Below are 26,617 nucleotides of genomic sequence, written 5' to 3' on the forward strand. Positions count from 1 at the left end.
GGGGGTGTCTATATTCTAAGATATCATGTTTCCTTCTCCCTGGCTCTCCACAAAAGCTGGGAGAAACACAAAAGGAAGCAGAGAGGTAATCGGGAAAACAGAAGCTTTATTTCCAGAATGACAGAAGCAGATTTCGTGGTTGTATAGTGGTGGTTGTTTTCTTGGCTCTGAGAAGATCTCACATTCCCATTTCCAGCTCTTGGCAAGAGTCTTCATTCTTGGAGAGTGACCGGGTTCCAGCTTCACCCTGAGCTACGAGTTGAAGCCACAAACCAAGCTGTTAAGTCTTGTTTTCAGCACAAGGCTTTGTGCTAATGTCGTTTTGCATCCTTTTTACATCTGCAGGTGGACAGGCACTACACCTAATCCACTTACCCGCTATGAGCAAAGTGGCAGAGAATTCTCCACCTGAGACTTCAGTGCACACGTTTTCTGTGAAATTATCAGCATCACTGTCACCTGTGGTCCCAGGGTTCCCTCTGATAATCAACTCCAGTCCCCTCACTCAGGCCTTCAGGGTGAACTGGCTGTCAGACACCGACTTCGAGGTAAGCACTGTCTTATTCCCAAGGGAGCTGCTCACAAAGAGGGGCCCTGAAGATGGTATGGGTGGAATTCTGGATCAGTGGTCATTTCTTCCTCTTTTCCTGCTTTAATCTTCCCTCTTGTAAGATCTGGACATTCTGTTTGGGGCATTCTAGAGCCTTCTGTGCTAGCTGCCCCTGTAGCTTTTGAACCTTTTCCCCCTCCATTTAATCCAGTCCAAATGAACAGTATGTTCAATGTGTTACAAATAACAGGCTCATTTCTTATTGCCAACCACCCTCATATGATAACAGGTGTTAGGAGTGCCAGTGGTAGCCGAATTCTTCGGGTGGAATAGTTTGTGTAATGATCTCCTTAGAAACCAGACCCTGATGAACTAGTACCCGGTGATTCTTCTTTTCTATGATTCTGTGATTTTTCAGTAGGAAATTTATGAGAAGATATTTCATATGGAAGAACACACCCTTAATAAAAATATAAGTCTGGATGTCTAGCCATACTGCATGAATGTTTCCTCTTGGACAATTCAGATCCAGTCAATCACATTCAAGAGCTATGCCGCTGCGGCTCGGTTTTCTAGTTTGTCATCTGGTCTTTCCCAAAGTTGTCACTTCTCCTTAGGCAGGATGAACCTGCTGATTGCATGTTTTCTACTGACAACCTCAAAGGTCTTCTAAGGATGTCTTTAGGGTGTAGGTGTCTGGACCCTGTTGAAGTGCATTCTCTCCCATATCTACCTCATTCCTCAGTGGGCACAGGAACCTCCTCCAGTCATCCTCAGCCCTGCCCCAGCTCCCACCTGCCACTGTTCTGGGTTCTAGGGGTACCCAGTGGGCTTGCTTGGTCTGAGCTTGGTTGCCTCTCTGAGAAACATATGAGGTGTTCTTAAACCCAGCTGATGATTAGAGTCACTAAGGGAACTTTCAGAAAGGGTGCATATCTGGGCCTCAGAACACAGCCGTGGAGCCCATGGACTTGGGGGCCAGAGCCCAGCATCTTGTATTCTCCGCACCCCAGGGGTGGGCCCTCTGGCCTGCAAGGAGCACACATTCAGGCAACCTCCACCTCAGCATCCAGTGCACATTCCTGGGGCCCAGCTGCCGCTTCTGTGATTTCCCTGCCTGCAGACCTGCTCCCTTGACATCTGGTTCATCTTTAACAGCTGCTGCTCATCTGTGCCTCTAAGCCTTGCCTGTTGTTTACACTTACAGAGCACATAGTATACGCTGGACACTGCCGAAAGGACTTGACATGTGTTCTTTTGTAATATCCACAACAACCCAGTGATTTTATTTGTGTGATTGTCCCCTTTGTACAGATAGGGGAAATGAGGAAAAATGTAGCAGAGGTGAAATAACTTGCCCTGTGTTGCACAGCTATTGCTGTGCTGACACTGGAAGGCAGTCTGGCTTTAGAGCTCTATTTTTTTAAAACCGCTCTATTGAGATATAATACACATAGCATGTACTTCACCCATTGAAAGTATACAGTTCAGTGGTTTTTAGTCTATTCACAGACCATCACCACAATCCAGTTTTAGAACATTTTCATCCCCCAAAAATGAAACCCCAAATCCATTAGTAGTCACTCCCCTGTCTCCTATCCCCCCAGGCCCTGGTAACCACTAACCTACTTTCTGTCTTAATGGATTTGCCCATTCTGGTCCCTTCATATGAATTGAATCATATCGTATTTTTTTTAATGACTGGCTTCTTTCACTTAAGCATAAAGTTTCAAAGGTCACACATGTTGTAGCATGGATCAGTACTTCATTCCCTTTAAATGACTGAATGATACTCCACTATATGGATATACCACATTTTGTCTATTTGTTCATCAGTTGACAGATGTTTGGGTTATTTCCACTTGAGAGCCCTCATTCTCAGCCTCTTGCAGTCTATCGCCTTTAATGATGAGGATGACCAAACTATTTCAGATTGGCAGAGGTTTCAAAGCACTTTCACATCCTGATCTCTTAATTGTTACTACTAACACTGATATGATCACTATTAAAGTTGTAAATCCCTATTTTATAAATAAGATCGCAATGAGACAGCAAGGTTAACTGATCTGTCCGATATCACAGAGCCAGAAAGGATGAAATAAGAACTTGACTCAGGTCTTCCTACTACCAGTCTCAGGCTCTGTCCCCTCCAATTGCCACGCACAGCTATTACTGTTTGGATAAGTATCCAGATCTTTCACTCTAATATCTCCCCTCCCCACATCACATGTTATTCAAACACGGCTGTCAGTCGAGGAGGAATTCCATCCTGTTCCTGACCTCTACAAATGGAGAATTTTTCAGCCATTCCACTGATCTGGGCTCAGATGGTCAGCATTTGGTCCCAATCCTGGTGCCCTCCTGGCACCACGGTCTGCAGCTGCCCAGGACCTTGTGTCAGTACTAGGATGGGCCGCAGGTTCACACGTCCTTAGCGACTGGCTGCTTCTCCCCAGAAACTACCCAATATCATCAACCATCCCCTCCAGCAAGATCCTATTCTCCAACCCAAACTGCTCACAAGGGCTGTTCCTACAGAACATGACGATGCCATCTCCGTGGCAGAACCTGACTCCTCCTAGACACTCTGCAGGGTCACCTAGCCATGAGGTTCTGAGGTCTCCAGCCCAGAGGTCTGTCACTCTTGGCCTTGGGACTCAGTCATGTAGGACTTCCTAAGGGTGACCTCCAGTCATGCCAGAGGCCAGGCCACCCTGCTTTGGGACACAGCTGCTGAGACTCTGGTGTGAGGAGGAATAATGATGGAGGCATGGGAGGGGTATGAGGAAGATTAATGATGAAGATGACAATAACTCACATTTATGGAACACTTAACATATGTCAGGAATTCCCCTAAACATTTCTGTGAATTCACTCATTTAATCCTCATAACAACACTATGAAGTGCTATGCTATTATTATTTGCATGTTAAAGGTGGGGAAACTGAGGCATATAGCGGTTGGGCAACTTGCCCAAGTTCACATAGCTAATTGGTGGCAGACTTCAGATTTGAGATCAGGCAGGCTGACCCCAAGAACCCCTGTTCATCACTCCCACACTGCACTGCCTCATTATTGCCCAGCAAGAGGGATGCCTGAGGCTCATCGCTGGGGTTTCCTCCTGGAGCAGCACTAAGAAGGAAAGCTCCCAGGAGTCACGGAGGTGCGACAGCCGAGCTGCTAGAGCAGCCACGCTCTGAGGTCACGTGGCAGCCACGGCTGCTCCCCTGCCATTAGTGCACCTCTGAGCTTGATACCCCTTTGTCCTCATCTGCTGTTGTGAGAACTGTGGACACTTTAGATTTGCTCTGCTGCTGCTGCTGCTAAGTCACTTCAGTCGTGTCCGACTCGGTGTGACCCCATAGATGGCAGCCCACCAGGCTCCCCCGTCCCTGAGATTCTCCAGGCAAGAACACTGGAGTGGGTTGCCATTTCCTTCTCCAATGCATGAAAGTGAAAAGTGAAAGGGAAGTCGCTCAGTCGTGTCCCAGTCTCGTCCAAAACAACCTCAAACCTAAAACCAAACTTATCTTCTTTTACGAAAACTCTGCAGCTAGATTGCCCACCATCAAAGAGGCTCCATCAGGGAATTCCCTAGTAGTCCAGTGGCTAAGCCTCCATGCTCAATGCAGGGACATGGGTTTGATCCCTGAGCAGGAAATTAGACCCCACATGTTGCAACTAAGAGTTTGCATGCTGCAATTAAAGATTACACATAGCACAATTAAAGATCCCATGCACCACAACTAAGGCCTGGCACAGGCAAATAAATACTTTTCTTAAAGGGTGGGGAGAGTGCTCCACCACTCTCAGCCATGACTCTTGGAATTCTCTCCCCTCCCTGCCCTGGTCTCCTGATGAATGAAATAGGGGAAATTTTCCCAACCTACACCTAGTTGTTGTGATGATTAAATAAAATACTCCACAAAACAGCTTGGCAAGAGCCTGGCACATGAACATTTAATTCATGCTAGTGTTAGTCACTCAGCCATGTTGACTCTTTGCAATCCATGGACTGTAGCCCACCAGGCTCCTCTGTCTCTGGAATTCTCCAGGCAAGAATACTGGAGTGTGTAGCCATTCCCTTCTCCAGAAGAAGACACTTAGCAGAGGATGGTTTTGATCCCTCGACCTCTGGGTTATGGGCCCAGCACGCTCCTACTGCACTACTACTCTGCTGACAAACAAACTAGCAAGGCATTTCCTTTGATCCAGAATCAAACCAGCAACTTAAGGATGCCCACATCTATCAAGTCTACAGTCCTCTGCTCTACCTGCTGAGCTATCGAAGGATGCTGATAAAGACAACAACAAAAGCAACTTTTCCATGTATTGGCAGCAACCCAATTCCTCTGGTTTCAAGAGACAACATTTGAGACCCTTACTTGACTGTTCTAGTTCCTTCCTCTAGGATGACTGAGCCAGTCCCAAGGAGAAGGGCTGTCAATAGGGAACACTATGGTGAACGGTCTGGAAGCGTGGGATTCAGAAGAGCGCTCCAGGCTTAGCTGGAAGCTAGGGGATAAGTCAGGAAGCAGAGTCGATAGTTGTGATGGGGGAGCAGCTCTGATGGGTACCCATTCATTGAACAGTTTTCAACATCTAATGACAATAAAAGGCAACATTTGCTGGGTGTTCACTCAGCCCCAGACAGTGATCTAAGTAACCCATGGATTAGTTCGTGGAATCCTCACAACAACCCTAGGAAGCAGATGCCGTCAGTATCCCCACTTTACAGCTAGGGAAACCGAGGCACAGCAAGGTTAAGCCATGGGAAGGCTGGGCTTTAAAGCCAGTCTGGCTCCAGGGTCTAAGCTCTTGACCTCCATGTTATGCTGCCTTTCACTGCTCATGTGCCAAGCAGAGAGGCAGGTTATCTCCACTTGCGTGGTGCCTAGGCTGACCCTGCTCGTGGATGGTGACAGGAGTACTGCAATGTCTCTTTCAACCCTCCTCCCTATGTGCTCCCTCCACAGCATGGGTTCATTCACATCCGTGACCATCCTCTCCTCTCATAATCAATCCAGATTTATGCAAAGTCAAACATGACACCTACCACCTCCTCCATGAAGTCCTCCTTGACTAAACACATCTCACAATGAATGTTTTCTCCCTGACTTTCCACAGTACCCTGATCTAGCTCTTTGTTTTCATATCTTGTATTATACTCCAGCTGTTTAACTAGGGTGAGACTTATTTACCTAATGATAGTCATGTGGAAATGAAATCGGGGAAAAGTCAAGTAATGTTCCCAAGGTCACACAGAAGTCCAGTGATGGAAACTGGATTGGAGCTAAGTGTTCTCCTCAACAGAGAATACTGAAGGCCTCCTTGCCTGGCCCCAGTTGCACTAATAACCGAAAGGTTATTAATTGAGACATAATTAAGACATTGATGAAATGTAGTCTTTGATGTGCAAAGGGCTCTGGGCTTTCTTGGAGCTCCACAGCTAAGCTGGTGGCAGGGATGTGCATGTTGATGTGAGGAGTCACAGACTTGCCTCCAGGTAACCTCAGCAGGGCCCTCGCACTACGCACCACTGAGGTTCCTGTTGGCCACAGACTAGATTCCAGTGATATGTCTCTGGCCCTGGTTCTTGGTGCCCCTCCCACATCTCCAAAACACTTGCGCAGAGCATACGTTTCCAACAGTGAGAGACTGTGTGGAAATGCACCCCCCAAACCCAAACAGGCTATTGATACAAATAAATATCATTTCTTATTTCTGCAGATTTATCCTTCTCCTCTTATTTAGTCTTAGATATGGCCTTGGAAAATCAGAAGGGAGAAATGAGTGAAGAGGCAACTTAACAGCTATCCCAGGGAAGTGAGGCATCTTACTCTTAAAGAAGAGAAAGTCAAACTGTATGCAGGGTATCTAAGGGACTTACCTAGGAGCCTACCCCAAATAGTGACAGGCTTTAAAGCTTTCATGCTCTCCGTCTCCAGTAGATGGAACCAGGATGTCTCCTGAATGTCTGTCTTCCTGTGAAGAGCAGCTTCACACACAGGAGTTCTTTTAGTGCAGTGTCATGGGGTTTATGCAGAAAGGACTCAGGCAAAACAGCCCATCCCCCTGACAGTGAGGCAAAGAGGGTTTTCAGGATGCTGGTTGCCTCCTTGCTAGTCAATATCCATTTGCAAAATGTATACACACAAAACAGATCTTTTCTTAACACATGGTTACTATGACTTCTGCGTTTGCTTTTAGGTTGTCACCACTGGGATGGAACAATTAGATTTTGAAGAAGGACCACACACATTTGACTTGCAGATTTATGTGAAGGATGACGTGGCTGTCACTGACCTGCAGGTCCTGACAGTCCAGGTGACAGATGTGAATGAGCCGCCTGAATTTCAGGGTAACTTGGCAAAAGGTGAGACACACTGGGGTGTATGATGCAGTCCAGACAGCAGCATCAGGCAGGACCCTGGGGGATGGAGAAAAACAGAAGAGTAAATAAACAAACAGCTGTTTCTCTGGAAAAGGCAGCTGCTTAATGAACAGGGAATAAATGAAATGTCCTCCTGCCCAGGCCTCTCAATAATAACACCCAATCATTTACAAAGCCCTAGCCATCCATGGCTTGGGTCTCTCCTGATCCTGGGGAGGGAGCTGGAGCTCAGGGACCGCAAGTGGATCATGCTGGAGGAATGTGGGCTGAGACCATTTCAGGCTCAGCACTGGGTACCGGCCACTGACCTCCATGGTTCATCCTCCCCATGGATGCCGACACCTCCAGGGGACTGTGTATCTGGGATCTGCTATAGAGTAGACATATTATAAGGGACTGGAGCATAAGATAACTTCCTGTGTCATCACCCCTAAACTCTTGGCTTCAAAGACCATGTATACACTGACAACTCCCAAGTCCATCGTTATTTTCATTTGTTTGTTTGGGGGGCTTGTTTTCCAGTCATCTTTATTAACCTACCAACACTATATTTTATACAAACTATGTTGAGGTCTTCTCATAGGAATCTGCTTTAGTATAGCATGTTAATAATAAAATCAAGTAAGATGGCTAAACTTCAACCTAGCATTCTACTATCCTCTGGACAAAGCAAGCTAGAAACTCAATCACATCACACACATGTAAGAGTCGTTTTCCAAGATAATTAGGAAGCTGCTACACCAGCTTCTCCTTTGAACTCTTGACTCAAATAGAAACTGTCTTACCCAGCATCTCCATTTGGATGTCTAATCAGTATCTGTGATGTTGCGATTTATAGTAAGAAATATATATTTGGTTTTCTTTCCCTCCTGACACAGAAATCCTAAAACTCTTGGCATTTCCTAAGTGATGAGAGTGATAAAGGTGTCTTTTGTTACATTAATGAGGTAACTTTTAGACCCCACCTAAGGATGGGGGCTGCCCACCAGGGGAAACAACTATGTGATTAGAGGGCTAAACAGTGTTGAGGGGCTAGAGGCTGGAGATGGAGTTAAACTGAGCTCAGTCAGCAGCAGCCAATGATTTCCTAGTGGCCTATGCAATGAACCCTCCATAAAAGCCCAAAAGGGGTTCGGAGAGCTTGGTGAATATGTGGAGCCTGGGGGGGTGGGTGCCCGGAGAGGGTGTGGAAACTCTGCCCCTTTCCTACACTGTGCTCTATGCATCTCTTTCATCTGTCTGATCTTGACTTACATCCTTTCATAATAAATCAACAATCTAGTAAGTAAATGTCTCCTTGAGCTCACTAGAACACACTCCTGTAGCAAATTATTCCAACCTGAGGAGGGGACTGTGGGAACCTCCAATCTAGACCTGGTTGGTCAGAAGGAGGGGCCCACCTAGGCCTGTGGTTGGCATCTGAAGAGGCAGGGGCTGTCTTGTAGGATGGAGCCCCATACCTGTAAAGTCTGATACTATCTCTGGGTAGACAGTGTCTGAATGAGTTGGACTATGGGACACCTAGCCAGTTTTAAAGAATTGCTTGTTGGTGTGGGAAACCCCCCCCACCCGCCCCACCCCCCACACACACTGGAACTGGTGCTGGAATCTAAACTGAAATGTGCCCCCAGACCACTTGACTCCCACTCCATCTCCCTCCCCACCGTCATTTGTTATTTTTGTTTAGCAGCTAAGTTGTGTTCACCTCTTTGGGACCTCATGGACTGTAGCCCACCAGGCTGCCTCTGTCCATTGGATTGTCTAGGCAGGAATACTGGAGTGGGTAGCCATTTCTACCCCACCGGATCTTCCAACTCAGGGATCGAACCCAAGTCTCCTGCTTGGCAGGCGGGCTCTTTATGATCTGAGCCACCTGGGAAGCCCCCCTTCCTACCATCTCTGCCCAAATCTGCTTCTCTCATCTTCCCTACTTCGGTTAATGGCAACTCCATCCTTCTAGTTTTGCAGGCCCAAACCTCACAGTTATCCTTGACTCCCCTCTGTCTTTCACACCCAACATCAAATCCATTAGGAAATCTCACCAGGTTCTAAGTCTATGCAAAACCCAGCCCCTCCCCAGCATCTCCACCATGGCTCACCTGGGCCACGGCAGTGCCCACCTGACTGGCTTCCCTGCCCTGCAGCCAGAGGGATCCTATTAAACACCGGGAGTCAGAGTCTCCTTAAGGCCCCAGAAGACTGGACGAGCCCCTGCCAGTCCCCATCTCCTCTCCCTCACATCCGCTCACCCACCTGTGTGCACCCCAGGCACACTCTACACTGGCATTTCGCATCCACTGTTTCCTCTGTTCCTTCCCCTTCTTCTCTAAGTCTCCTCCTTTAAGAATCTTGACACGAATGTCAGTGAACCTTCCGGAAGCCCTCTATTTAACATAGCAATCCAACTCACCACACTCCTTTCCCTGATTTTTCCCCATAACACTGCTCACTAACATTCATATATCTTATTCATTTTTTGTTATTGAATTGTGATTCCATTCTTTACCAGCTGAGACAACTCCACAACTCCTCTAATCCTGTTTCCTTGTTTGTAAAGTGGAGATAATTATTACAACATCCACTTTGTAGGGTTGTTATGAAGGTGAAAGGAGAAAATATATAAGCCCTCAGCACAGTGTCTCCAAAAGAGTGAGTTAATGTTAAAATTCTTAGTCACATCTCAAAGAGGTTCTCAGAAACAAGGTACTGGAGCAGAGCACGGCAGCCCCTCAGGCAGGGCTGGCGGTACCAGCGACCCTTCCCGCCCTCCTGCTGCCCGCCAAGAACTCTGATGACGTCCGTTTCTGGTCCCTTTTCCTGAGCCCCCATAGCCCTCTCTCTCCCTTTTCACGTCTTCTCTGTGTTCCACTATGAGGCCTCTCATTTCAGCGACTTTCTGCTGAGATGCTGAGTGCACTTGAGGGGTAACCTTGGTTCAGTTTAAGAGGAAAGGACACGCGAAAGTGGGTCTGGAATGGGAGCAGCCTCACATTGGAAATTCCCACCTGGCCTGCTTTCCACTTCTCTACCCTCGTTTCTTCCTTCCCCCTAGTCACCCCTCAGCCTGGGAGATACGCAAAGACTTGACACCAGCTTGGCCAACCCTAGCTCTTTGTTAACCCCTATAAATGGACCCACCCCTACAAGCTGGCCAGTAGGCCAGCCTTTACTATAGCTGTCTTCTTTCCCACAACACCAATATGCTTGGCTCCCTTTGACTGTGAATGGCTGTCCTGGTTTTGGAATTCCTCCTTTGCTTTACCTAATAAAATGTGTCTTATTCCCCTTTGGACCCTGGTACAGGTCTAGAAGTCTACATAGTGGAAGGAACAAAGCCTGGATTCGTTTACCAGGTGGAGGCCTTCGATCCAGAAGACACAAGTCAAAACCTACCCCTCAATGTAAGTTTCCTTATTAAATGGAAAAGCAGCTTTTCTGTGTGGCCTTTGACACAGGAGCCTGGAGTCTCAGTGGGGTGGGCTGGAAAGCGGCAATGGGAGGGAAGTGCTGTCCACCTCCAGGCACAGAGCTGGAGGCTGGAATAGGCGACGGGTCTCCGGAGACAGACATCCCACATTGGATCCATGGTTCTGTGTGGTCTTGGACAAGTTCTTAACCTCTCTGAGCTTCAATTTCTCCATCTGTAACATGGAAGAATAATAGAATAACAAGAACCACAGTAAGGAGATTATTAGTATTAGATAATGCACGGAAAGTCACTTAGCCTGGTGTATCAAAATTGCTCAGCATTTTTTAATTCCAAGGTAATTAAAAAACAGCTATATTATTCAAAAATAAACATGAAATGTATACCTCAAAGGCAGGCAATAACACTTCCTTTTCAAGAGATGAAGCCAAACGGCTTGGAGCCAGTTTTAAAAGAAAATTCTAAGAGAATCCCAGGAATTCCAAAGTAAAGGAGGACTTCCATGAAGGAAAGCGGGAGACGCAGTCCCGAGGCCTTGCCGCCTTGCGGTCCAGTCTGAGAGCTGATCTTCACCTTTAATCAGTTTTCTCAAGGGGTCTGCCCATGGAGCTCTTCTAACTACTCACCCTCAGGCCGAGAGGCTTCCTAGTTTATTCCTGAGCAAGGATGCCTCAGCTCCCAGTTCTGCCCACCAGCAGGGCCTTGCGTACCCACTGCAGCCAGGCAACCCAGGCTGGACAGGACAAAACAAAAGCTAATGCCTCCTGACTAACCTTGGAAAACCTGCCTTACACAGAAGCAAATACTTGAAATATGACACCTGGGGAACTGGCAATACAAGGAGGCTGTTCTGCATTTGCTGCCTGATTTACAGCTTCAGCAAGACTACTTTCTCTAACAGGAAGAAGAGAGCTTTGGGAGTGAACTCCAGGTCCGATAGAATATGGTTCTCCAGGGTTTGCAAGAAAGCTGTTTTAAGGTTATCAGTTTGTTATCATTAGAAGACAATCCTTCTGTCAAAAAAACAACCAACCAACCCAATCATTCATCCAAGATTCTATTTGCATGAATAAGTGATTAATATTCAAATTCTTAATGGGTTCCTACTATGTGTTAAGAGCGATACTAGGTGCTTTAATGCAACTTATTAATAACACACTTGTTATATAAGTTACGAATGTATTTGTCTGAAAGTAACAAAATTTAACCACGGGGTGAATATGGGATTAGTTTTCTTCCATAATAGAAGACCAGAGGCAGGCATGCAAGCAGTCCAGGGCTGGCACAGCTGCCACCCTTAGAAATCTAGCTTCTTCCTATTTTTCTGCTGTTCTATCCAGTGCATGCTGGCTTTGTTCTCTTTTTGTTCACCTCCTTTTTACAATATGGCTGCTGCACTTCCAGGCTTTACCTCTAAGTTCCAGGCAGGAAGAAAAAGAAAAAAAAAGAAAGCAGGAAGGGGTACAGGGTAAACAGGGCAGGCCAACTTAATTTGTCCCCTTTTTTATGTGGAAAAACCAAGACCCTCCTAGAAACCCTACCCAGAGATCTTCTGCTTATTTCTCACTGGCCAGAACCATGTCCTATGCAACTGTTGCTTGGTAGTGACTGGGGGAAAAGGGATTTTTGGATAGAGATTATGTTAGCAACCCAAAGCATAGTATCTCACTTCTACATTTGGTTCATCTCAGTATTTACCAAGAATCCACTATGTGCCAGGCTTCCTATTAGCTGCTCTGGAGACAAAGATGGATAAGATATATCTTTGTACCTCAAGAAGTTTATAGGCTAGGTGGGAGACATTTCATGCATACAAGAAATAATGATAATAAAATTTATAAAGTTTGTACAAGAGGCAGTGGGCTTCATTCTAACATGTATACTATCATGTAAGAATTGAATCGCCAGTCTATGCCTGACGCAGGATACAGCATGCTTGGGGCTGGTGCATGGGGATGACCCAGAGAGATGTTATGGGGAGGGAGGTGGGAGGGGGGTTCATGTTTGGGAACGCATGTAAGAATTAAAGATTTTAAAATTTAAAAAATAAAAAAACTAAAAAAAAAAATTTATTTTTAGATCCCCATTTTAAAAATATATCTTCCCCAAATTAGGCAGAGGAACAAGGTCATGGCCCCCTCAAATGTATGTCCTAAGTCAGGTCATTACCCTTTTAGATGAAGGAAAGTAGCCCAGGTTGGGAGCAAATACAAGTGCATACATGCTAAGTCACTTTAGTCATGTCTGACTCTGTGTGACCCTATGAACTGTAGACCTCCAGGCTCCTCTGTCATGGGATTCTTGAGGCAAGAATACTGGAGTAGGTTGCCATGGCCTCCTTCAGGGGATCTTCCCAACCCAGGGATCGAACCTGAGTTTCCTATGTTATAGGCAGTTTTTTGTTTTTGTTTTTTTTTTTTTTTACCACTGAGCCACTGTGGAAGCCCAATACAATGGGTATTGCTCCATTAAAAGAAAATGTAATGCCCATCCACAGATTTCAGAGAGCAGTTGCAGGGGCTTGGAACCGGGTGGCTGCAACTGTGGCTTCTACAGTGAGTTTAGGATTGTTTGGGGATGGGGCACTGCAGCAGAAATTGTTAATGAAGTATTTAACACCTGTGCTGGGACTAACAGCTGCACGGGAAAGTCACAGCCAGCCCGCAGGAGCAGTGAACACAATCTAGAAGGAAACTTTCTCAGACTAGCAAAAAGTAATAACAGTCTAGGAAGTAATATGCCGTGACCTTTGTACACAGACATTTTATTCTGGCTGCTTGAGGGTACTAAATGACATATTTTGCTTCCTACAAGGAGAAAGGAGATGGGTTAATTTCCTATTGACCAAATCTGTGCTTCTCAACCTTGGCAGTAAATTGAAACCACCAGAGGAACTTTCAAAAGCACAGAGATCTGGGTCCCACCCCTGAGGAGTCTGATGTGACTGATCTCGGGTGTGGCCCCAGGCATCGGGTTTTCTAATGCTGATCCTCCACCCTGAGTGAGCTCTTGCAAACCCAGGGTTAAGAACGGCTGCTTTTTTTTTTTTTAATTGAAATATAGTTGATGTACAATAGTATATGTTACAGGTGTCCAATATAGCGAATCATAAATTTTAAAGGTTATACTCCATTTAGAGGTATTATAAAATATCAGCTATATTCCCCGTGTTGTACAATACATCCTTGTAGCTTATTTAATATCTAATAGTTGTACCTCTTAAGTCCCTCCCCCTATATTGCCCTTGCCCACTTTCCTCTTCCCACTGGTAACCACTAGTTTGTTCTCTATATCTGTGAGTCTGCTTCTTTTTTGTTATACTCACTAGTTTGTTGTATTTTTTCAATTCCACATATAAGTGATGTCATCCAATATGAGTCTTTCTCTGTCCGACCTATTTCACCGCTTTAAGATACTATTTCCCACACTTCCCAGGTCTCCCCCTTGGAGTTTTGGACTCTATGGGTCTGAGATGGGCCTGAGAATCTGCATATTTGCCAGATACCTTGTGTGACTGGTCTGATCAAAAAGGCTGGCAACAATGAGTATTTCTCAGTGTTTCCAGCCCTACATGCAGACATACTTAAGATGCTTCAAAAAATGCAGATTCCCAGCCTCTGTTGGAATGCTGAATTGGAACACAAACTTCCCAGGTGATTTTGATGCCCTCTGCCCTTTGAGAACCACTGGCCTGAATAAACAAGCACAGACTTAAAGAAAACACCAACACATGTGCAGGAAGCCACCTGGGCTTGGTGTGTACCTTTTATCTTACCTGGTGGGTTCCAGGATCCAGGAGTTACCTTGCTGTTGGCGGCAACTAGAGGAGGAAGGATGAATAAAAAGCTGGTTCTAGGGCAGCTCCAGAACCCCCAACCCCAATTTTACAGCAAATCTCCACCCTTAGCCAACTTAATAAAGTGAAACTGTGTCTGTCACAGACTGTGTAAAATTGAGGCTAATAGAAAAACCACTGTATTTGCTCCCCTCCTTTTATTTATTTATTTTTACATTTTTATTTTTAATTAAGTTTGATTGGAGTAGAGTTGCTTTACAGTGTTGTGTTAGTTTCTATTGTTAAGCGAAATGAATCAGCTATACATACACATATATCCTCTCTTTTCTGGATTTCCTTCCCATTTAGGTCACCCAGCACATTAAGAAGAGTTCCCTGGGCTATACAGTAGGTTCTCACTAGGGATCCATTTTATACATAGTAGCAATAGTATATATATGTCAATCCCAATCCCTGAAGTGTTTTAGCATCCACGCACATCAATCCCAAACTCCCAATTCCTCCCACACCACCTCTCCCCTTTGGCATCCAGACATTTACTCTCTACATCTGTATCTCTATTCCTGCTTTGCAAATCAGGCTTCCCAGATGGCTCAGTGGTAAAGAATCCACCTGCCAATGCAGGACATGCAACAGATGTGGGTTTGATCCCTGGGTTGGGAAGATCCCCTGGAGGAGGAAATGGCAAACCACTCCAGTCTTCTTGCCTGGATAATCCCATGGACAGAGGAGCCTGGCGGCCTTCAGTCCTTAGGGTCGCAAAGAGCTGGACACTACTGAGCACGTGCACACATACCATTTTTCTAAATTCCACATATACACATTAATATATATGTTTTTCTGACTTCACTCTGCGTGACACTCTATAATGAAATGAAATTGTTCAGTCGTGTCTGACTTTTTGCAACCCCATGGACTGTACCCTGCCAGGCTTCTCCATCCATGGGATTTTCCAGGCAAGAGTACTGGAGTGGGGTGCCATTTCCTTCTCCAGGGGATCTTCCTGATCCAGGGATTGAACCCTGGTCTCCCGCATTGTAGGCAGACACTTTACCCTCTGAGCCGCATTGGAGGCAGATGCTTTAACCTCTGAGCTACCAGGGAAGCCCGTAACACTCTATAGGTGAATCCATATCTCTGCAAATAGCCCAATTTCATCGCTTTTTCTGGCTAAGCACTACTCCACTGTACCCCATCTTCTTTATCCTTTGTGTTATTCTTTGCTGATGGATGTTTAGGTTGCTTCCAAGTCCTGGCTGTTGGAAATGGTGCTGAACACGGAGGTGCATGTATCTGCTTGAATTACAGTTTTCTCTGGGTATAGGTCTAGAAGAGGGATTGCTGGGTCACATGGTGTTGCTATCTCTTTAAAGAAAGTTTTAAAGCATATGGTTGCACATTGTTTGGACTTGCACTGCCCAATAGAGCTGGAGTGTGAGTCAGAAATGAGCTCTATGTGTTTAAATGTTCTAGCAGCCCAATGAAAAAGGTGAAATAATACAAGTGAAATTCATTTTAGCATAGTTGACCTCAATATATCCAAACTGTTATCCTTTCAACATATAACCAACATAAAAATGATTCATGAGATATTTCACACCTATCTTTCATAGTATGCCTTCAGACTCATGTATTTTACCCTTACAGCTCATTTTCTTTGGACCAGCAACAGTGCAAATGCTGTGTGATCACAGGTGCCCGTGGTTGGTGGCTTCTGTGCTGGATGGTGTGGCTGAGACCTAGTACTTGCTCCCCTGCCCATGCACCTTCTGGGTTGTGATGGGTGCACGTGGAGCAGGCTCAGAGGCAAGCATCAGGACACAAAGACATGCAGAATGGTCCCTATGTGGATAATTATATTCATTGGCACTTCTTGCTGCCCTTTCTCCACCTCCTGAAGGAGGCTCTATGGGCCCCACTCCCTCCCACCCAACTCCCACACTCCCCACCCCCTGCTGTTTGGAAATGGCCACCGTGACTGCAGCAAAACCTCCTCAGAGACTCAAAGAACGTTAATCAGTTTCACAGCTGGAGGCAAAGTGATCTAGTGCAACAATTCCTCCATTAAGGGGCTTTCTCTTGGCCTTTCCATTAGGGAAGGACTTCTGCATAAAGTGAAATGTGCTTTGTCTTCACCAGGGCAGACAAAGGATGAAATCAAAAGAGCCATAACCTTGCTACCAGCTGGGCTACCGAGAGAGGCAATAGGGGGAGGCAGTTCTCTCTCCGCTTCCATCTCGCTCATGGCTCTGAAAAGTGGTAGCAACTTCTCAGATGCCTGCCGATCCCACTGGATGGGACTTTTAAGATGCCTTGAGCAGCATTCTATTTCCTGATGAGGGAAGGAACTGAGGCCCTTGCCAGGGCCAGGTAATGCCAGTGAGAATGAAGGGATCCTGCTCATCCCCTTCTACCCCTTTCTGGCAAATTGTCCTTGGTGTCCTGCCCCTTTCTTTCCTGAGTGATAGCGCCCTTCCTGTTCCCCCAGGGATGTCCACCCCCCATAACAGGTGCACACACACATACATCCCATTTACTGCCCCCCAGGCATCTGCCTAACTCAGAAGTCACCACCGGAAGTCTTTGCAAAATGCTTTACACCCCAGGTTCTTGTGAGACTGCTTAAGAAAGGAAAAAGCAGTGCTATTGGATAATCCCTACTCCAAATACACCACCACTGATGACTATTCAGACATCAGAAGAGATACTTCCTTCAAGAGAAGGGGATTGTTGTCCTTATGATTAGTGAAGCCTGAATCAAAGAACAAGACCCAAGGCTGATGATTAGGGGAAAAGACTGACAGAAGAAAGGAAAGTTTGCAGCTTCCTCAGTAAAGGATGGTATATCTACAGCATTTTGCATTTATACATGTGGCTCACCTTAAAAACAAATAGTTGTCTATAACCCACCTAGCTCACCCTCATGATTATACGTACACAAGCCGAGTCCAGCTGAGTTAAGGGCTTGACCTGGGCTTTTTTTTTTTTTTTAATGATAGTTGTTCTTTTCTCCTAGGTACCCTTCCTTCCCACTTGCATCCCCCACCTCCCACCTCTGAGCTGGTTTGGGAAGGAAGGGTGAAAAGAGAGGAATGGGGCTTTTATAATATGTTCAGCTTACACTGAAAAATAATTGGACTGTGATGCCGTATTTACAACTTGCCCCAGCCCAGTAGGAAGAAGCTGCTCTGTCTGGACCTTCTGGGTGGGCTTGGAGGCATGCTCTCAGTGGCTGGTGAAGTTACTGGCGCTCTTCAGACTTGGAAGGAATCAGAGTCCTGCTTTCCCTCTGGAAACTTGGCCCCTGGAAACTGCCTGCTGTGTTTCTATGAGTTGGAAGGCTGAATGCTTGTTGCTTGATTCCACCACAGGCCTGGAAGCAACCGAGGGCTGCAAACCAGCACAGGTTGAATCATTATTCACCCATGACGTCAACTGCAGCGGGGGGTGGGGGGGAGCCAGCCCGGAGGTGGTGCATCCTCCCAGGGGAGCCTGACATTTCAGGAAACTGGGCCAGCTCTCTCACATCCTCCTTCCTCCTCGAACTGGTGGCACAATAAAGGATGAATGGGGCAGGAAACCTGCTCAACGTCCTCCACCCTGAAGCTCTGTGTCCACGAGCAAAACGCTGCTGCCAAGGGGCTGCAAATAGAGAAATCTGGGGTGGCGGTAAAGGAATATTCCCTGCAGGGAGGCTAGAGAGCTTGTCTGACAAGCGTTTGTTCACCGAATTGATCTGATTACTCAGGACTTTTCTTAGCCAGTGCTGGAGCAGAGAGGGGCTGCTGCTGCTTTTCATTCTATTTAATTTCTGTTTTCCAAGAATGAATATCAAGGGAGCAGCTTTGATTAAACAAGCCTTTAAAAAGGGGAGAGAATGCCAGGTTTTACAGAAAGCTTTGCTGAGTCGCTGGCAAATGGCCACATGACACAATATTTTTAGTCTATGGATATCATCTCCTTTCTAAGTACAAAACTGCTATTCCCATTAACACAAGCTCGTAAGTTCAAGGATAAAGGAAATTAGCCTGGCTCTTAAAGAAAAAAAAATCAGGATTCCAGGAAATCAGCCTCTTAATAAAAATTTAAAAGAAATTCCCCATATTCTAATTCTCCAGCTCTCCACCTTTTCTGTCTGTTGCTGTTGGTTTTTTTCTTCCTTGCTGAGACAGGAGGCATAACTGGAGATTTCATACCCCAGTCTAGCGTTACCAAATCGAAACAGAATTTTTTTTTATAAAGGCTGGCAATATTTTTGTTATTGTTATCCTTTTGTTTTATTCTTTAAGGTTGGAATGCTGGTCTCAGATGGGAAAAGGCTAGAATAAAGTCCCAATATTTAACCAATATTTATTGAGCGTCTACTAGGTATTAGGCACAGGGATAGAGCAGTGAATAAAATGAAGCCCTTTCCCTCATGGATCTCACATTCTAACTGGACAGTAGTAGTTAGCATGCATGGAGGGCTTATCATGACTGGGCACAGTTCTATAACTTTGCGTGATCACTCCATGGGGCATTAGTATTCCTCTTTGTTGCACAAGCTCTCACAGCTGGAAAGTGGTAGAACCAGGATTCAGATTCAGTAGTCTGGCTCCAATCTGGATCCAGAGCCACTTCATGACTCAAAGGCTCCAACCTGTGACTCACGTTCCAGACGGACCTAATAGTCTTTTCTCTGTGTCCCATCATATCCTACATTTGTCTCTCCTAGAGTGCCTGGTCCGAATCTTCTTTGTTTGTTCCTTTGGTTGACCATCATCTTCAGCAGAGCAGGGCTGTCTGTCATCTCTGCATCCCAAGACTTTGACTGCCTGGAAAACAACCAGATCTGGGGACCTATCTCCTAGAGCATTTTAAGACACATGCAAAACGGCCAATCGATTCAGGTGCATGTATTAAATGCCTTGCCAGGCTCTGAACCCTACATTCCAGCACCTTCAACTTGGACCTCTGATATACGGATATGTGAGGATTCTCTGCAGGAAAAGGTCTGCTCACAGAGCCAGAACTGCTCCACATGCTGCCAGCTGCAAGCCCCGCCAGTCAATCAGTGGGGGGCTTGGGATAAGTATCACATCTCTGAGTGCTGCCAAGGTGTTCATACAATTTGGAGAGGGAGTGTGGTGGGAGCTGAGAGAAGGGCAGTCCTTGGCGTTGCCCAAATATTTCCTCTTAACAATGGGTTGGAAGCACTTAAGTAACCAGCAAGGAAGACTTCGTAAAGCAAGCCATTACAGTAGAATGTTGTATCATCATTAACCAACCAGGCTGTAAAACAAGACAAGAATATGGGCAAATGCTCAAGCTCTAAATCAAAAGAACAAAATATTATGATTTTGATTAGAACATCATCTCAATTTTTTTGGAGAGTGTATGTTTACATAGAAAAGAACAGAAGGCTATTCATGAAAATGATGAGATTTTATAGGTGATTAATATTTTCTTTTTTAAACTTTTCTGTCTTTCCCAATTTTTGTGTTAAAAAATACGTTCATTACAGCTAGAAAATGTTATTAAATAATAAACAGAAAGTAAGCACTTAAAAATGGTTTTAAAATCTTATATTGGCCCCAAAGGAGAGCTTTCATCTCTTTTCTGTGCATTCTCTCTTCTCTACAGGGAGCTCAGCTGTGATCACAACACAGCAAATCACTGGGTTGGAAAGCTTGGCAGTGTTTCCTTTGATTCTAGACTTCAGGGGCTGTGACTCTGGTCACAAAACCTTCACTTCTGATCTGATCAGGGATCATCCCTCATCCTAGTTGCAAATAATGATAGCTTCTACCCTTAAAGCCCTTTGGAATAAATGGCTATAAATATGTAAGCCTCACATGTTGCTGCAGCCCTCTTCATTATACTGTGTGCATTTGTTTTAATCCCCACCATAACACACCCACTCCAATGCTCTTGCCTGGAGAATCCCAGGGACGGGGGAGCCTGGTGGGCTGCCATCTATGGGCTCACACAGAGTCGGACACGACTGACGCAACTTAGCAGCAGCAGAATAACATGTGTTGGTGGTCTCATCCCTAAATTACAGGCAAGGAATGGAATTGTCCCAGGTTCTGAGGTGAGATCCAGAACTTGGACTCAGCTCTTCTGATCCAGAGCCTTCACCTGCTTCTTGACTTCATCATGGGAGCAAGGAAGGGACTCCATGATCCTGATGAGCACCCATGGATAGACGGGGTGGGCCTCCTATGGACTGGCCCTTAGTAGGATGAACAAATAAGCCTGTGTCCCTTTCAGAGCAAGTGATGCTGGGGAGGGGAGCCCACAAGAGAGCTGGGCTGAGCACTGGGAACCAAGGAGGACAGGCTCTCAATTCCCCAACTTGTACAAAGACTTGACCAGTTGCCAGAGCTCTTCAATAAAATGTTAAAGAGTCCAAGCTAGCTTCCAACTTTGACGCCAGTACCTGCTAAGGTTATTTTCTCTCGCACTTGTCTCTTCCCTTTTCTCTGCCATCATTTCAATGAACAGTACTTGTGAACATTTTCGTACCACATCATGTCCCAAGTTCTTTTAAGGGAAGAGACTGAATCACATTTGCTTTGTTATTGTTTTTCAGCTGCTAAGTCATGTCTGACTCTGCAACCCCATGGACTGCAGAATGCCAGGCTCCCCTGTCCTCCACTATCTCCTGGAGTCTGCTCAAATTCATGTCCATTGACTGGGTGATGCTATCTAACCATCTCATTCTCTGTCATCCCCTCTTCTCCTTTTGCCTGCAATCTTTCCCAGCATCAAGGTCTTCTCCAACGAATCAGCTCTTCACGTCAGGTAGCCAAAGTATTGGAGTTTCAGCATCAGTCCTTCCAATGAATATTAGGGTTGATTTCCTTTAGGATTGTCCTAATTCCTAATACATGGGAGCTGTGTTGAAACAGTGTTGATTAAAGCCAAGACATTGAATCAAAGCCAGAAGTCAGAATATGGTGGTTGGGATAAGGATGCTGAACTCAGAAGCAGGGGGCTGTTTATGTGCATTGTCTGTAATTGATGTAGGATCCAGTGACCAGCTTCTCAGGGTACTGCCAATCAGGGTCAAAGGCTCAGACCAACTGATCCAGAGTTTTCTTGAATCAAGAACCATTAAGCCAGAGAACTGCCCATTTGGGCCTTCATTCTGTTGCTTCAGAAAGGTTCCATGGGCCATGAATATAAACTGTGACATGAACAACCTCACTTCCTGGGGAAAGCTGCATAGGTGTGCTTAGTTATGCTTTTTCCCTTGTTTTTTAGTATCTCCTGATTTCCCCTTCAAAGAGTTTCAGAATGTCTGCTAACGGGACTCTCTTCTCCACAACAGAATTTGACTTTGAAGCAGGACACAGCAGGTAGCCTTTGCCAATGACCTTACTTGAAGTACCTTTTATCTGAGGGTCCAAGAGCAGGCCTGGTGCAGCCAGGGAGGCCCTGAATGTTTTGTGGCCTTGCTGCCAGGTTCAGAGGGTATTGAGCTCCAAAGAGGGATCAGGAACAAGGCCATTATCCAGAAGGCCTCCTTCCCTGTCCAAAAATCCTACTCTCTGGACCACAGGGATGATGGTGTGGGAGAGGGTCCCTGGGGCATCTGGAGGATTGCCTTGGATGCCCTTCTGGCTCCAGGGAGGTAGCCGTCAGAACTGTCCACTGACATTAGAGCAAAACAGTGGAGGCAAGCAGGCCTCTGAGGAAGGAGATGAGGAGAGTCCAGGGTTAAAGGATGAAAACACAGAGGTTTTGGGGTCAACCATGTTTGGCTCTGGGCTCTGCACCAGGTATGAAAACCAGGGCTGCTTAATCTGCGCAGCCTTGGTTTCCTTACACAGGTGCAGAAGGCACTTTGCTGGGATGTCATGAAGAAGGATGGGACAGAGTGTGTAACGTGGAGACCGTGAGATGGCAGCCCTGGACAGTAACTATAGGATGAGAAATGGAAGGGCCTTAGAGATGAGGAAAGAAGATCTAACTCTGCAGGGGCATATGGAGAGGGGGTGGCCGGAAAGGGGAAAGACTTTCCCCACTCCCTCCACCTCATTTGTGGTAGTGTCAGCAAAGCTTGACTCCCTCCCTGACTTGGCTGTTTCCTGGCAGTTATCATCTCATTGTGGAAGTGAGAGACAGTCAAGGACTCGGAGCCTCCACGGAGCTGCACGTGAACATCGTGAACATCAATGATGAGATCCCACTCTTCACCAGGTAGGCCTCGAGGCATGGGGAGGGGTCCCAAGTGGCCGAGTCTCTTCAGACTCATTTCATCCCCTGTGGAGGGCTGCCCCTTGCCCTGCCTGGAGGTAAAAGGAGGTAAAAGCAGAGGGAAGAGGCTCCAGACCATCAGGGTCCTTTACCTGGACCTCTGGAATCCCACCTTCCACCTCAGTTCCCCTGCATCCACAGCCCGTAGACACGTGCACCATGGGATTCTTAGGATGTTGGGGATGGGGCGGGGGCCACACACCTTGGCCTTGTGCAAGGCCTGCCAGTGGGCACATGTAGAAGGTAAATATGAGGTACTCATAGGATAAAGCACCCACCGTTAGTAAGAACACAATCCTAGAGAACATCATTAGTCCAGACACTTTCCTTCCTCTTGGGATATCATTTTCCACTCTTGGGATATCATTGTCTCTGACTGAGGGAAGGGCTGTTTTGATGATGCCTAAGGGATCTGCTCACTGCTGGGTGCTCTGAGTTTCTTCCTGCTGTGGTGGATCCAGGACCTGTGTCTGGCAGGTCCTCCATACAGTTGACATGAGGAAGTGAACCTGGTGGAGACGGCCTGTGGGAGTGTGCCTGGCGGTAGCGTGGGCACAAAAGGGAGACCAGAGCCTGTCACCCATAGGAGGATTTAGGAGAGGGAGGTGGGATTCTGAGCCAGCATATGACTCTGCAAACAGCCTGACTTACTGGTTACAAAATTCTGCCTGCCCCAGTTTCTGAGCTAGGCTCAAAAACCACCATAAGGAAACTGGCAAAATGCCCTGCCTTGGTTCACTGTATTCATGAAACAAATTCAGCTCAGGAGATCCCACCAACAAAAAGCCACTGGGCCCCAGAACTATGTAGAATGCTTGCAAAGTATTCTGAGTTTGAGGTATTAAAGCCACTCACAGGCTGAGTGCCTTTTGGCAAAACACACCACTGTTTTGAAACTTCTGGATATTATCACAATCTATAGCCCAGATGCTGGGTGTCAACGTGAAGGGAACAGCAGCAGAGATACTCCCATGAAATACTTCCTATCCATGCCTGTTGCCAGGTTAAGCTCAGAAGCATGACTCAGTACATTCCTGCTGACAGGCTCCTGCAGGAGCACAGTACAGGCAGCTTATAAATAGTTGTGACATTCCAGCTTGGATTCGGACTCAAGTATTGGCCAACATGGCAATGATGATTCATCAGTGACCCCCAGAGGAAGGTGATGGTGGTGGGGCTGGAGCTGACACGTTCTGTGATCCCCTTCCCAGTCTGTGAGGTGGGAAAGCAGACTGTCAAGTTCACCCACGGGACAGAACTTGTAGGCCATCTGGTTTGAACCATGTCTTTCAAAATTAAGCAGTTCGCCTCTGCAGAAAGAGAACATGACCTTGGCTGTTTGGTGAGGCCCCCAGAGATGGCTCTGGAACTCTGGTTCTCACTTTCAGTTTGAGAGATGAACCTGTTAGGCTCCACCCCAGACAGGAAGCATGAACTATGTGACTGTCTAAAAATTTTTTTGAAAAAAATAGTCGTCTTTCTTTTAGAGTATTCCCCTGGATGTCAGTAGGGATGGGTCTGGAAGAGCTTGTGGTCTAGAAGGACTTGTGATCTAAAAGGGGGCAGGGTGGCTGCTCAGTTGGAGCCAACCTAGTCCCTCAGCCATCTGCTCCTTCAACAGGTTTGCTCAGTTTCAAACTGGATGCTGACTTTGAGGGTTTCCTGGTTCCCTTGAACCATGATACTTCTTTCCCTCCAAATCAGTGCTTGGACTAAACGTTTGTTGTTGTTCAGTTGCTCAGTCATGTCTGACTCTTTGTGACTCCATAGACTGTAGCACACCAGGCTTCCCTGTCCTTCACTGTCTCCCTGAGTTTGCTCAAACTCATGTCCATTCAGTTGATGATGCCATCCAACCATCTCATCCTTTGCCGCCCCCTTCTCCTCCTACCCTCAATTTTTCCCAGCATCAGGGTCTTTTCCAATGAGTCAGCTCTTCACCTTAGGTGGTCAAAGTGTTGGAGCTTCAGCTTCAGCAGCAGTCCTTCCAATGAATGTTCAGGGTTGATTTCCTTTAGGATTGACTGGTTTGATCTCCTTGCTGTCCAAGGGACTTTCAAGAGTCTTCTTCATCATCACAGTTCAAAGGCATCAATTCTTTGGTGGTGAGCCTTCTTTGTGGTCCATCTCTCATATCCATTCATGACTACTGGAAACTTGGGACTAAACATAAGTTATTTAGTTCAGTATTAACACAATTAATTCCTCAAATGGACTTGAGTAGACTGAGTTTGAGTATGAAGTAGAAATGAAAAATGTGGAAGCAACTCTCCTCTCTTGACTATTTGTTAAGGTTCTGCAATGAACACAATCAATTCAAGTACTATTTCTGTTGTTGAATATGTCTCACCATGGTATTCCTGGATGGTGACGAATGTCTCAGTGTTTCCTGGACTTGCAACATGCACTCCAGGATGCTGCCACTATGAAAGCTGGGCAGCTGAGTATAAGAGTACCTGACTTACATTCACCGTCTACATCGCAGGCAGAGTGCTCTATGTTTTTGCAGAGATCCTTGTTTTAGAGTTGGGCAGGAGGGTCTTTCTCTTTTTTGCCCACCCCTTTTCCATTCACTCGCAGTCCTTTCCAACCTTGTACCAGATAGTGTAGACACAGTTTAGAGGCTTAAAAGACACCATCTCAGGTCATCCTGGATTCACCTCCTTTCCCCTGAGTGTGGCCATGGGCCCTGGCTCTGGTGAGCCAGTGTCATGGAGAGAAGAGTAAGGGGAGTGGTAATATCAGAGCTTCCCCTGTCAGGGAACTGCCAGGGTCCTGGTTTTAGTGCATTTGAACAGATTTCTACTGTGTCTCAGGGTGACACTTCTAAGTTAAGTGATATTTTATACACACTTGGGCCTTGGATCCTCAAGCCAAATAAACCACAGATTTTATCTTCTGCCAGGCTCAATATCAAGTCAGCCAAGGAAAGGATGTTCTATCTAGGCAATTGTATCTTCACCAATAGCCTGATCAGTTCTCCTCATGGGACCTGAGTTCCTGGAGCACCCAACGTGGACTAGATGAGCCCACAGAACAGGGTCTTAAACAGCTGCACTCCTGACATGTCAAGAAGGACACTTTCTGTGGTGGGGCTGTCCTGGGCATCACAGGTTGTTAAGCAGCATCCCTAGTCTCTATTCACTACATGCCAATAGCAGCCTGCTCCTCTAGTTGTGACAAACAACAGAATCACCTGCAGCTGCAAACCACTGTCTTAGAAAAAAAAAAAAAAGGAGACTGGGAGGAAGGGGATTTCTCTCCCAAGGTGTCCTCTGTCTGTTCTATGAGAGGCTGGGAACCTGTGGCTTTTACCTCTAGGATCCCTTACAATGCGTCTGTTCTAAGTTGCTTCAGCTGTATCCAACTCTTTGCAACCCTATGGACTGTAGCCTGCCAGGCTCCTCTTTCCATGGGATTCTCCAGCAAGAATGCTGGAGTGGGTTGCCATGCCCTCCTCCAGGGGATCTTCCTGACCCAGGGATCGAACCCACCACCCTTACGTCTCCTGCACTGGCAGGTAGGTTCTTTACCCCTAGCACCACCTGGGAAGCCCAATTCCTTACACATGTAGTCTTTCTCAAACTTTAAAGTGCATACACATCCCCTGGGCATCTTTGAAAATGTTGATCCTAATTCAGTGTCTGGAGGGGCTAGAGGTCTGTCTGCAGATGCCGCATCCTCAGGAAGCTGGTTTAGAAAAGCAGGAACCACATTTGGGGTAGAAAGGGTGAGGCGTGGAGGTAGCATGGTTATCTTAGCGATCTCTTCGTTGGAAGTTAACAGAACCCCCTCAATGTAGCATCCCCCCCAAAAAATCCAACATGTTAGAAACAGGGGCTCTCACACAGTAGAATAAGGACTTAGTGCAGCCTGAGAAGCCAGAGCCGAATCCCTCTCCCCTCTGTCGCTGCTGTTGGTTCCTACCACCCCTGGTTCCCTGGCCACACCAACTTTGTCCCTCCCTGGACCCCAGTGGGTGGCACAGTTTCCCTGAGAATGAGCTGTGTCCAGCCAATAAATGGGTGAAAGGTGGCTTCTGTGGGACCACCAGTGGTGAGAGGTCCAGAGCCCTGGGGTGGCCTCTTGGCCTGAACAAGATTACTGTCCCCCAACAGTGGAGTGAGCCTTCAGGGGGTCACCCCACAAGTGAGGGCAGGCCCAGGATCTGGGGAGGAGCCTGGCCAGGGAGGGCCTGCCTCTGAC

General features: G+C 46.5%; 1 protein-coding gene across 1 annotated transcript in view; it reads left to right on the forward strand.

Moving 5' to 3' along the window:
• The first annotated feature begins 347 nt into the window (after positions 1 to 347).
• CDHR3 (cadherin related family member 3) overlaps positions 348 to 26,617 on the forward strand; it is a 52,647-nt gene continuing 26,377 nt past the window's right edge. Inside the window, exons 1-5 of the mRNA XM_069587898.2 lie at positions 348 to 548; positions 6,761 to 6,926; positions 10,248 to 10,345; positions 21,416 to 21,510; positions 22,250 to 22,354. Of these exons, the coding sequence (XP_069443999.1) occupies positions 381 to 548; positions 6,761 to 6,926; positions 10,248 to 10,345; positions 21,416 to 21,510; positions 22,250 to 22,354 (632 nt within the window). The 5' untranslated portion in view covers positions 348 to 380. The remainder of the gene's footprint in view (positions 549 to 6,760; positions 6,927 to 10,247; positions 10,346 to 21,415; positions 21,511 to 22,249; positions 22,355 to 26,617) is intronic.

Source organism: Ovis canadensis, chromosome 4 (assembly GCF_042477335.2).
Source record: "Ovis canadensis isolate MfBH-ARS-UI-01 breed Bighorn chromosome 4, ARS-UI_OviCan_v2, whole genome shotgun sequence".
NCBI classification, from domain to species: domain Eukaryota; kingdom Metazoa; phylum Chordata; class Mammalia; order Artiodactyla; family Bovidae; genus Ovis; species Ovis canadensis.